The sequence below is a fragment of the Alosa sapidissima genome, chromosome 7, assembly GCF_018492685.1.
Source record: "Alosa sapidissima isolate fAloSap1 chromosome 7, fAloSap1.pri, whole genome shotgun sequence".
Classification (NCBI taxonomy): Eukaryota; Metazoa; Chordata; class Actinopteri; order Clupeiformes; family Clupeidae; genus Alosa; species Alosa sapidissima.
The window spans coordinates 17,414,395-17,426,392 of NC_055963.1; the positions used below are offsets into that span (position 1 = coordinate 17,414,395).

Genomic DNA, 11,998 nt, shown 5'->3' on the forward strand with positions numbered 1-11,998 from the left:
GCAGTGAAATTAAACTTCAATTGGTCAATTAAATTCATTAAACTCTTACCAAATCATTTTAATAGTGCAGCAAACACACCATTTTTTGTAAATTAAGGTTTTAGATGCAGTTGTTTACTCAATACCAAAGAAAATACATATTCCTGGGTGTTTGGGTATTCAGAAACGGAGGGGCTACAATTTAATTTCAATCCAACAGGATCTGGATGCTCGGGGAAACTTAGATATTATGAATCCTCACATCTTTCACAGCCTCACAGACAGCTCCAAATGGATCTTAGCTGAACACAAGCAGGCATAGTCATATTTCTGATGGGGGATCACCTGGGAATACCAGATGTTGAAAACCTACACCCCATTTGCGGCTTGATCTCCCTGAAACGATGAGGCGGATTATCATTTCATTTTAACAAGGAGTGAGAGTCAAAGAGCTGAGAGAAAACAGAAAATCAAAGCGTATGCCTCTACCAATCAAGTCACCACACACTCTCACAGTATCTTCCCATGACATGTTCACTGTACAGATGACATAACACAGTCCACATTATCCATACACTTGGATTGGTTTAGAAAGGCCTTTATTTTTAAGAGGACAGTGAATAAACTTATTTTCTTTACCTTCAACAGTCCACATGATCCATAATGCTTGGGTTATAAAGGCCTTCATTTTTAAAAGGACAATGATTAAATGTTGTTATTTTTACCTTTAATGATCTTAGCCTTTTGCTTGTTCACAAACCAAACTCAAGAAGTAGAACGATTTGATCATGAACAAGCTTCTTTAAGTAACTCTGTGTGAGTTTGACATGAACATTTTCTAGCCTCTAGGCCACCTAGAGAATAGCTGTTTATGGTACATACCAGACCAGAGCCTCATTTGTTCAGCCACGAAAGCCAGCCAACACATACATGTCAACACAGTTATACAATGAATATTTTTGTTAACAAAAAATACTTTTGGAGTGTATTCCCATTCATGACTGAAATGGCTTATGATTGTAAGACTGATGTGATGAAATACAGTTGCGTACAACATTTCAACAGTTCTTTTAAATGTAATGAGATGTTTAGTTTGTTTAATTTAATACACATTTTATATTTCATTTATCACAAGTTCTTGCAGACACGGTGCGCTTATGCAATCTGAGCGAGCAATCAAAGCTCTGGGGTTTATCTTTGATAACCCTGAGTGCTTGATCCGATGCTGGTTTTCATTCATCTGTGCAATCGCAATGCCAAACAAAGAAAAAAAGAAAAAATGTAGGCTTTTTTGTTGTTCTGAACATTAGAGTCATTGCTTTTCTGAATCATTTATTATTTAAAAATGCATGAATCTTTAATTGAAGTAACATAGCACAGAAAAAAAAATCTATTGAAACTCACCCGTGGGGGAAGTTGACTGGATGCATGCAACGCAACCCTAGCTCCAGTCAGAGCCAACCCCTGTCCATTAAAGTGAACCATAGTGCAAAAGAAAGAGCAAAATAAATGTTGAACACAATCACCTGCCTTTAAACATAATAAAATCATTTTCAAACAAATTGGCCATGTTCTGACAGTTTAGTGTAGCCTCTGTCTATTCTAGACTTGTACTTTAAGTGGTAGGCAAAACCTAAAAGGAAGGACTGAATTCTGGATCAAAGCTGTTGAATTTGATACGTCTAAATCCTAGAGTACATGTTTTGACCAGACTACACTACTGTATATTTACAAGCCAAGAGTGGGAAACAGAAAGTGCTTGTGTTTCAGAGTTGGGGGCAGGTAGGAGGGGAAAAGGTCTTTGCTGAATCCAAGATGGTGTGGTCTGGTGCTATTTGATCCTCACCTGAGAAAAACCTTGTCCTGAGGGTCCCAAATTCAAAAATCAACCACAAGGTTTAACATCTACAGTGGATTCAGATTATCACCCCTTCCTGACACACCCCAGGTTTTCCCTTTTTTAAAACTCAAGTCTTGTGACTACAGACTGTCCCAAGTATCTCCTTAGTAACTGTGTTCTGAGAAGACACAGACAATATTCTGAGAACACACTGTGGAAATTCTGAGAATGCACTGAAGACATTCCACCGTTCAATAACATTTCCACTCTACTGCATTGGTTTTCAAAGACAACAATTAAATAATAGTGATCATCAACTGTACACTGGATTTATGCTTAAAATTGCCAGTCCCCAAGAATACATTATGTTTCCAAAAAATCTATAGATCGGATACACAAAGACTCTTAAACACAGAGCAAGCCACTAATCTCAGATTAATCTTCTAGGATTAACACCACAAATCTAATCCCAATCCACAGTGCTGGGACAGATGAGGTGTCAGGGCCGGCAGGGCAGAGGAGGCAGAGTTCAGGGACTATTCAACTGTTTCATTTAGGATGACAACAACTGTTCACTCATCGGACTAGTTTGATAGTGTCTGTGGAGCAGTGGACATGGAAATCTTCAAAGCAGAGGGAGACACTGAGGCATTGAGAGATTCTGTACAGAAGTCATCCTAGGGTCTGCACAGAGGTATGTGCACAGGAGGAACATCCAGCAGCTGAGTCGGGAAAAGATCCGGGTTAGATCTGAGCTGTGTGTTTGATTGTGTTTATGTGTGTGTGTGTGTGTGTGTGTGTGTGTGTGTGTGTGTGTGTGTGTGTGTGTGTGCATCTGCACCAGATGAGAGTCAGATTTGAATGTGTGTGTGTGTGTGTGCGTGTGTGTGTGTGTGGGAGATCTGACCTGGTTTTGGTCCTGACTCATCTGTCTGTCTGACTGTCTGATCTTTAGATATTTGTAACTCCGCCTGTGTTTGCGGAGCCCCTCCCCCTCCCCCGCCCCCGGCCCACTTGTCGTAGGGAGTGCAGGGCGACAGCGCAGCAGCCTCTCAACAACGAGCCGATGGGGTAGACGGGCAGGTCGGGCCGCCGGGCGCCACGGCACAGCCACGCCACGGCCGGCACCACGGGCACTGCCACCGCCAGCAGGTCCACCAGGAAGTAACGGCTCCAGTGGCACCGCTGGGGAGGTTCCTGTCCACCGCTGTCCTCGTCCTCATCATCGTTGCCACCTTCGTCCCGATTGGGGCCGCTCAGCGGGCTCCGCACGTCGTCCTCCTCCTCGGACACCTCAAGCACCAGCACCTCCTGGGGCGTAGGGGGCGCCAGCGGAGGGGGCATCTCGGCGAGCGGAGACGGAGATGCCCGCGCCTGGGGCTGCTGGGTCTGAGGAGTCGGTGTGGGCACCAGGGAGGCAGGGGGCAACAGCTCCAGGGAGGAGCCGCCATCGAGAGGGGACTGCTCGGCCATGTCGACGCAGGTGGGCTGCGGGGTGGCGGAGGAGGGAGTCGGGGAGGACAGCGACAGGAAGGGCGCAGCTTCGGAGAGGAGGAGGGAGGCGTCGGCGGCGGTGCCGGTGGGGATGGGTCCCCCAGACGCGGCGGTGATCAGGCTCAGGTCCTCACCTGTGCCCTCCTCCGAGATCCAGGTGATGGTGGGACTGCAAGCCTGGGAGCGGTAGCCTGGCCGGTCGCTCACCTCCGAGCTCTCTGATGGAGCTGAGGACGGGTGTTGGTGTTGAGATGGAGCTGGCGATGCTGCCGTTGCCTGAGGAGGTGGTGGCGGTGGTGGTGGGGGTATGGTGGGAGGCGGAGGGGCGTCCTCCTGGGGCAGGTGGAGAAACAGGTGGTGGTGCTGCGGCAGGTAGGTGTGGGGGGCGCCGCAGCTGCAGTTGTTGTTGACAGCGTGGTGGCAGCAGGGCGGGTGTGGCACGGGCACGGGCAGCAGGGTCTCGCCGCTGCACAGGCGCTCGTAGGTGGAGGAGCGCGGCATGCTGCTGGGACAGCGCGGGAGCTGCTCCGTCAGCAGCGCCGCCTCCAAGAGCAGGTGGGTGCGCCCGTCGCCGCGCGGAAGGGTCTTGCTCTTCACCACCCCTGCTCTGGCATCCCACGAGCCGACGTTCCCGTTGCGATCGGCGCCCGACGACGTCGGCGACTCGGTGCTCAGGCGCGTGTAGGTGGCGCTGCGGCTCATGGTGTGCGCTGGAGAGCAGCCGCAGGAGCGCGACGTTCCCGGACGAGCCCCCACGCGGGCGCCGTACCAGCCCTCCGACTTGGGCTCCGCCGTGTGCGGCGTCTCCGCCCCGCCCGGCTCCCGCGTCCCCAGGTTGGTGCGCACCGTCTCCACCACGTGCTGCAGCTGCCGGATCTCCTTGCGGGCCTCCTTCAGGGCCATCTGCGCCTCCACGCGGTGACACTCCTCCTCGATCCAGTCCTCCTGCATACGCACCAGCTGGCCGCGCAGCTCGTCAATCTCCACGTCCCTGGAGCAGAAGAGGAGCAGAGGAGGGGCAGCCTTTCATTTGTCACTACACCACTGAAAGGGCAAGGCAAGTGTATTTATTTATGGCACATTTCATACACAAGAGGCAATTCAATGTGCTTGAGTCAAGAGAGACTGAGAAATATAATATGGGTCAAGACAGCTCATGTCTCTGAAGGTCTTCATGAAGTACAGTACATCTATAGAAACTTGAAACGTAACGGTGATGCATGCTTTCAGACTTGTTGGTAATGTCTGAACCCATTCCCTCCCCTTAGTAAACATGCCAGTGATGATTCTACATCATTTGACCAAGTCTGTTCTGGCCATCTTGTCACTAATGCAGTTTTAGTTCTTCTGTATCAGTGTTGCTTCAAAACACAGCTTCTGGAGTGACTGTAGTTTAAAGGGCACTTTTCACATAACTTTGTTTCTATTCAGGTTGGACCTGACATTGTTAAAAAAGAGTTTTTCCATGTTACAATTGCTTTGTGCTAGTTTCTTGTTCTATTTCCATTTGTAGGGATTTGATTGATGTGGAGAGACAAGGCATTTCCCAATTAAAAGGAGTGTGAAAATCTGACGTTGACACTCTCTCCTTCCTGCCTCCTCCTGTTAAGCAGCACTAAAGCATGATGATAATAGTGACTAATGAATGAATATGGTTCACGGTTTCTCTGCTAAACTCTAGTCTGTAATGTGCTATTAGATTGTGTCTGTAAATGGTAGCTTTTATAGTTTTGAAAGGAGTATTTTACATAATAAGGGATTTAATAAAATGGGTGTGTTATGCTGCTCTGAGTTTAACACCATAGTCAGAATAGAAAGCCTTAGGGCATCTTCACATTTGCAGGCTTAAAGGACCAAAACAAACCAACTGTAAACAAACAAACAAACTGTAAGGCTGAAAACACCCTTACCATTGGCCATTGATGTTGTTAGGAATTCATAGGTCAATGTCAGGCTAAATGACTTCAGCGGAGAGTGAAGATGACTGATCATGGCCACAAATTCTTATTCAGCATTTCAGCATCTTATCACAAGCCCTGCAAGTTTCCTGCATATGCTTGCTTCAAGTGTCTGACGGTGCACTTTTAATTAAATTCAACCCAAATTCCATTCATCTGTATGATGTCATCAGCGATGAGCATCTGGATTTGGAGCCTCTGAGGGCACCAAAGCTTGAACTCCCTGGAACAGAGGCTCTCCGTCAGGCCCTGGCACCCCTCCTATGTGTGTTGCCCATCTTTCCCTGGTTTGCTTCACCAGTGACAGTCTTGGTTAGCCAAACACAACTAATTTAGCTTGCCGCAATAGCATTATAATTACACCGACTTAAATAATCAGGGAAGATTTGAGCATTTCCAGTGGATTGAGATCAAGATGGAGACACTGCCCCTAATTCTCTCTCTCTCTCTCTCTCTCTCTCTTTCTCTCACACACACACACACACACACACACACACACACACACACACACACACACACACACACACACACACACACACTCACGCGCACACACACATACTTGTAAGCACAGTCAAATATGGGGGGAGACAGCAGATTTCCAGTGAATTAAGCACAGTGTTATTAAAAACCCTCCTCCGTAGACCTTGGTACAGAAGTGACGGCAGAGGTAGCGCAGGTAGGTTACGCTGCAGCCTGGGGACTCACCTGTCCTGCAGCCTCTCCACATTCTCCCGAAGCCGGGCGCGCAGGTGTCGGATGCACACCTCCTTCTGCTGCAGCGGCGTGAGGTACTGCTCTGGGGCCGGAGGGCGGATGCCATGGTTGTCGATGCATGTGGAGTGCTTGACCTGACGCCTGTGGTGGACACACAAAACACATAGATCAAAAAATTATCAAAAAGGTGGGAAAATGTTTGTGTTCCTTAGGTTCCTTAGGATCAATAGTAAAATTACATTTCTTAATGTGAACAACTCTGAACTTCTCAGAATTAATGAAAGTCTAAAGCAAAGTCTGAGTGTTAAATTTTAAAGGTAAGGATTTACATAACTGAGTTAGAGTTCATGTGTCTGTCATGGTGTGTTTTGCATGCATGTGTGTGTATCTGTGCGAGTAAATACTTATGTGTGTAAGGGGAAATAAATGTGTGTGTATAGAGTGTGTGTGTGTGTTACCTGGGTGTAACGGGTTGTGAGCGTGATGTGGGTATACACTCGTTGCCTTTAGCAGAAGCAGTGGAGTAGCTGCTGATGGAGGTGTCCCCATGAGAATGCCTGGAGCTGCCCGCAACACCCGACCGTCTGCCGGGATGAGACACACATCAGGGCTATACACACACACACACACAGATATATACTTAGACACACACACACACACACACACAAATACATACTGACACACACACAGATACATACTCTCTCTCTCACACACACACACACACACACACACACACTGAACCCCCCCCCCCCCCCCCCACACACACACATACTCTCTCAATCTCTATTACACACACACACACACACACACTTGCATGCATATTCGCTGCACACCAGTATGGGCAAATGTCACGTTAGGACACTGCAATGTTAGGATATCACAGGGCTGCATTATTACATAACAGCATATGTAATCCAATGTAACACCATCTGGGATTCGATGTTAATACATGCAAGACCTGATTTGCAAGTTCAGTGATTTTCACTATGGCAGTACAGATATAAAGTATTTTTTAATCACTACATTGTTGCTAGACAATCAGATACCATTATGACCCTCTTCATGACTTTTTATAAACGTCTTAGAGATAGCCGTAGCTAATGTTAAGTGAATATAGTTAGTTATTCGCTATAACTAACAATAGTAAGTTATAGTGACTAACATTAGTTAATGTTAAGTAGCTAATGATGCTTACACTGTACTGTCCCTGATCTCTGTTTTCTAATAATGATCTAATAATCTCTGTTTTCTAATAATGATCCAATAATCTCTGTTTTCTAGTAATTATCCTAAACACTCCATCTACTTAAACAGCAAGTTCTACAAGGTGCTTTCCATAAAGATGCATACTGATGCAAACCATGAACATCAAACACCCATGCACTGTAGAGCAGCACATCTATTTATATGAATGTTCATCATGTTGCACTGGCAGCATGTGTAAAGGAGCTACAGTACCTGCGCGATCCTGTGGGGGTCCTCCTACTGGCAGGCACAGACATGGGTAAAGACTGTTGCTCTCAGTCTGTCACAAAGATGGCTGCTACGCTGATGACTCAGGCCTGCACTCTGTGGTCAGGACACAAACAGCACAGGAGGATTTCACCAGCTAAGCCTGACTCATATAGACCTACTGTATGATGATAACATTCATGTGAGACTGAAGAGGCTTCTCCCACACTTGTCACATATTAACTTAATTTTCTTGATTTGTTTTTCTACTTTTTTTTTTATTTCTTTCAACTTATGGGAGTTCAAAACCTGTGATCAGTTTCAATAATGAGATTCAGTAATCACTGGTGTTAGTGGTTGGTGGTTAGTTAGTCTGTTAGTCAGTATGTCCATCCCAAACAACTTGCCCCAAAGCTATTTTTTTTTATTTATTTAAAAAAAAAAGGAAACTAAATCTAGCCGACGGCCAGTGGGACATCTGCTCAATGTTCTTTGTGTTCTGGTTTAAAAGAGTGCTCCCGGGGCAGGGCAGGCAGCGGAGAAGTGATGATGACACAAATACTGTGCCCTGCACTGCTCTGCTCTGCTCTGCTCTGCTCTGCACTGCACGCCACTTTTAGCTGCAGCTACAGCAACAACAGCTCCCATTTACAGCACAGAGCCCTGAGGCAATGGAAAAGCAACAGAACAAAGAACCAAAAAACCTGCTTTAATACAGTAGGATGCTTTTTGCCCTAAGAAGGCAGACTGGAACTACAGTAGGAGTTACAACAACATGGCAGCGAACTAGAAGTGGCTTCTCTTCTCAGGAATACAGTAAGGGAGTTCTTAACTGAACTCTGTGTCATGAATAAACACACAGAGACAGCATACACACACTGCAAGCTGAGAGGTTTGATGAAAATGTCCTTTTAAAAAACTGTTGATCCAAACAGTTCAGATGTAATTCTAGACTACGCCGTCATCTGACACCACGTACAGCAAAGACGGTTTTCAGACCACATTGAGCAGAGTGACATTCGTGCTGAGACAAAGCAACTGCCAATAGCAAACCTGAGCCAGAAAAATGAAATCTGTCAGGACGCTAAGCTGAGCAGGCCGGCGTCGGAGGCAGAGAACAGGCTTCGCTGGCTCTGCCACATTCACATAGGGCTGCTACCTCTGCACATGCTCCTGAATGGAGAGGAGATGACAATGCGTCGCCAACAATAACCATGCAGGCGATGACAGAGGCGAAGGAGCCCTGGGAAAACACTGGGCAGGGCTAAGATGGAGGCAGAACAGCAGCTCCAGTGTAATCGCCCCACACAGACGATGGGGCCGAGGAGGTGGAGGCGGGGGACCAGGAGCAGAGTGCAGACAAAGACCAAGACAAAGACGCACTTACAGACCAGACGACTGCTGTACCCACACACACACACACACACACACACCGCGTCTAGGGATCAGCTCTTTGTATCTCTTTCTCCTACACACACACACACCAACACGTCTAACTGATGTATTCTCCCACTCTTTCTCTCTCTCACACACACACCCACACCAACCAACACGTCTAACTGATGTATTCTCCCACTCTTTCTCTCTCTCACACACACACCCACACCAACCAACACGTCTAACTGATGTATTCTCCCACTCTTTCTCTCTCTCACACACACACCCACACCAACCAACACGTCTAACTGATGTATTCTCCCACTCTTTCTCTCTCTCACACACACACCCACACCAACCAACACGTCTAACTGATGTATTCTCCCACTCTTTCTCTCTCTCACACACACACCCACACATCTATAACTGATGTATTCTCCCACTCTCTTTCTCTTTCTCTCTCTCACACACAAAGATAAACTCATTAATCGACATCATTTATAGCTGACGTATCTCTTTCTCTCTCTCACATACACACAAACACACACTCACACAAAACCACCCACCAAAGTCTAGCTGACGTCCTCCCTTTTTCTCTCTTTCTGTCGGTCTCCCATACACAGACACAGAGACATGCACATACCCACACAGATGCCTAGAAACACACACACACATAAACACACACTCACGCATGCACATGCTGGAGACAGTCTTTCACGAGTACATCTGACCTACTTAGTGAAGATCCCATGGTGCCATAATGGGAGAGTGTTCACACAAACGTGAGCGTGCGTGTGATCAAGCCCTGCTGTAGGGTGACGAGGAGATGCCATTGGCACGCCTGCCTTTTAGATTTAACGTAACGTGAGAGTTTCTCAATCCAAAAGTTTCTCTCTAGTGAGACGTTAAAAGATTTAAACTTTTTTTCCAACTTGTGATCAAGTAAAAAGCCTGCATATGGGCATGGCATGGAGGTTTGTACTCTGACTGGTACCCTTATTCTGAAAGAAAGATAAAGGGTGATGATAAAAGTTTCATGTACCGTGTGTATTCATTACAGTAATACCCAAAACTAAATTCCAAAATGGATTTAGATTGGCATGAAAATGAGATCTAATTTGGGATGATAGCAGCTCCACATGTCCCAGACTACCTCCTGTAAGAGAGTGCTGGAAGAGGTTAGGACAAAATAGAAAAGGGCTATTTGGCTTTGTTCTGGTTTCGTAAGTAGGGCTTGTGAGGTTTCTGGCGGTGTGCCCCCTAAATTTTACCACCCACTGCATAAGCCTGCCCAAAAAGCTCAACAAATATGTCGAGTCATCGCAACAAATCTGTTCCCCTTCTGAGAGCCTGGGGTCCAGCTGAACTTTCAGATCAGTGAAGCATAATCATTGGCTTCACTTTTAATTTACAGCTGTTTCATCAAACACAGCCTGACAGTGCAGTCTGGTCACACTGCAGATTTGCCACTTTCTGAGTGGAGAGGTGAAGAGTGAAGAAAAAAAATGAAGAGGTGTTTGTGAGAGCAGTACAGTCAGTGGGGGCATCTGTAGAAACCCTCTCTGTTGTTAAGTAGCAAACCAGCGCAGGACCAGGAGGACCCTTGTTTGCGGGTGATTTGGTTTGTTTGCGGCAAAGAGATTAGTCGCAGGTCCAGAAATGAGCTGAGCCGTGTCTGTTCCATCTAATGACACTGTGACCGACACAGAGCAGTGGATGCGGCCAGCAGTGCCAATTCCCCACGGTGCTGCTTCAGAGCTGCCGCTAATGTGTTGGGACTGACAGCGATCCGGATGCCGGCGGCTTGTAGTAGCCCGCACTGACGGGTGTCCTTGATGGCTGCTGATGGCTGGTTCACATCAGTGATGTTTCCCAGAAGCCCCCGCTGCGCAGCATCCACGCTCTGCGTCGCCGGCAGTGGTACCTGAGGCTGCCTTGTCGTGTCAGGCTGGGGAAGCCGGTTCAGTCCAGGATACTGTAGTTACTGCACCAAAGGAAAGTCTTGGTGCTGTGTGTAACTATCCCTCGCAGCAATCAATGTGTAATCCAATACCATATAGTGTTCATACACTCTCAGGATTATGACATTGTGCTCAAGAATTTGTCCTGATTGATTTAACAAAGAACCTACCTTCTGTGTTCAGACTACCATACTGGCTACTGCTCTGTATACTTATGTTGCCAGACAAACACGAAGAAGAGAATAAATAGGGTTCCCTAGATTGTTGGCTCAAAAAATATTTTTTTATAAAAAATGTATTAACTTGTCCTTTAGTGCAACCTTGATTAAAACAATAGGGTCAAACGAATGTCTCTTACTTTAACTGCAGAGCGACGATGGAAACACCAAAATGAATACAAAGTTTATTTATATAACAGATACTTGCCTACAGTTGTCTACCGATGCAGCAGAGGGAAAAGCAGGATAGTACTCATCATGTAGCCATGAACAGAATGTGATCGTCTACGTCACTCAGTATTCAATAACGTGTCCTCGGCGGCCTTTGGCTGCTTGTCCGCAAAACAGCAGCGCAAGGATAGACCACCAAAACACGGGCCAAAAAGAAAACTGAACCTACAGGTCCATGAGCTTTAACACTTACAGTAGTTCTCTCTGCCACGGACGTTTCATGAAGATCAGACTATATAGGTTTGATAACGTTTTTAAGATTTCCGCCTACATTCTTTCCTTGTTAAGATGAAAAGAAACACAGACATACTAATTCTGATCTCCACGGTTACAATCAGTTACAATTTTATTCACTTTGCCGTAAGCTAGTGACACTTGCCAAATCGTTCCCGCTGCACCGCAGACATAACATTGCCCTATGCGGTAGGCTACAAGCTTGCCGTTCGCCATTCAACGCGCGAGGAAACGCGCAACCCCAATGCAGCTGTCTCAAACGTAGTAAAAGGTTAGGGACACAAATCCCTTACATTTACCAGCCTCCTGCAGACGGACGACCCTCCACATTTCTGGTCTGGCGGAGATCACCCATGTCGCCGCTGGGCTGACCCACGAACGCCTTGGTGATGCGGGAGTAGTCATTTGTGCTTATTCAACGGGAAGGGTGCTGAGGAGAGGAGAGCGCGCATAATCCTTGTGAGAGCAGATTGATGCAACTGCGTGATGCTGCACCGAAGCTCCTTAAAGAGACAGCGGTCTCGGAAGGGATAACGACGT

At 46.8% G+C, this 11,998-nt stretch overlaps 1 protein-coding gene across 5 annotated transcripts; it reads right to left on the minus strand.

The window, feature by feature from the left end:
- Positions 1 to 567: 567 nt before the first annotated feature.
- Positions 568 to 11,912, minus strand: LOC121713671 (syntaphilin). Of its 5 annotated transcripts, XR_006032909.1 has the most exons (6): positions 11,752 to 11,912; positions 7,444 to 7,554; positions 6,444 to 6,572; positions 5,977 to 6,126; positions 1,384 to 4,304; positions 568 to 1,219 (listed from the first exon to the last, which is right to left on the minus strand). XR_006032909.1 is itself a non-coding variant. In XM_042098482.1 (5 exons), the coding sequence occupies exons 2-5, from the start codon at positions 7,485 to 7,487 to the stop codon at positions 2,771 to 2,773; spliced, it is 1,857 nt and encodes a 618-aa protein (XP_041954416.1). In that variant the 5' UTR covers positions 7,488 to 7,554; positions 11,758 to 11,912; the 3' UTR covers positions 568 to 2,770. The 5 variants fall into 5 exon arrangements, 4 of the variants coding, with proteins under 4 accessions (XP_041954416.1, XP_041954418.1, XP_041954415.1 ...); XM_042098482.1 differs by having other exon boundaries at positions 568 to 4,304; positions 11,758 to 11,912; XM_042098484.1 differs by having other exon boundaries at positions 568 to 4,304; positions 6,444 to 6,569.
- Between the last annotated feature and the right edge of the window lie 86 nt (positions 11,913 to 11,998).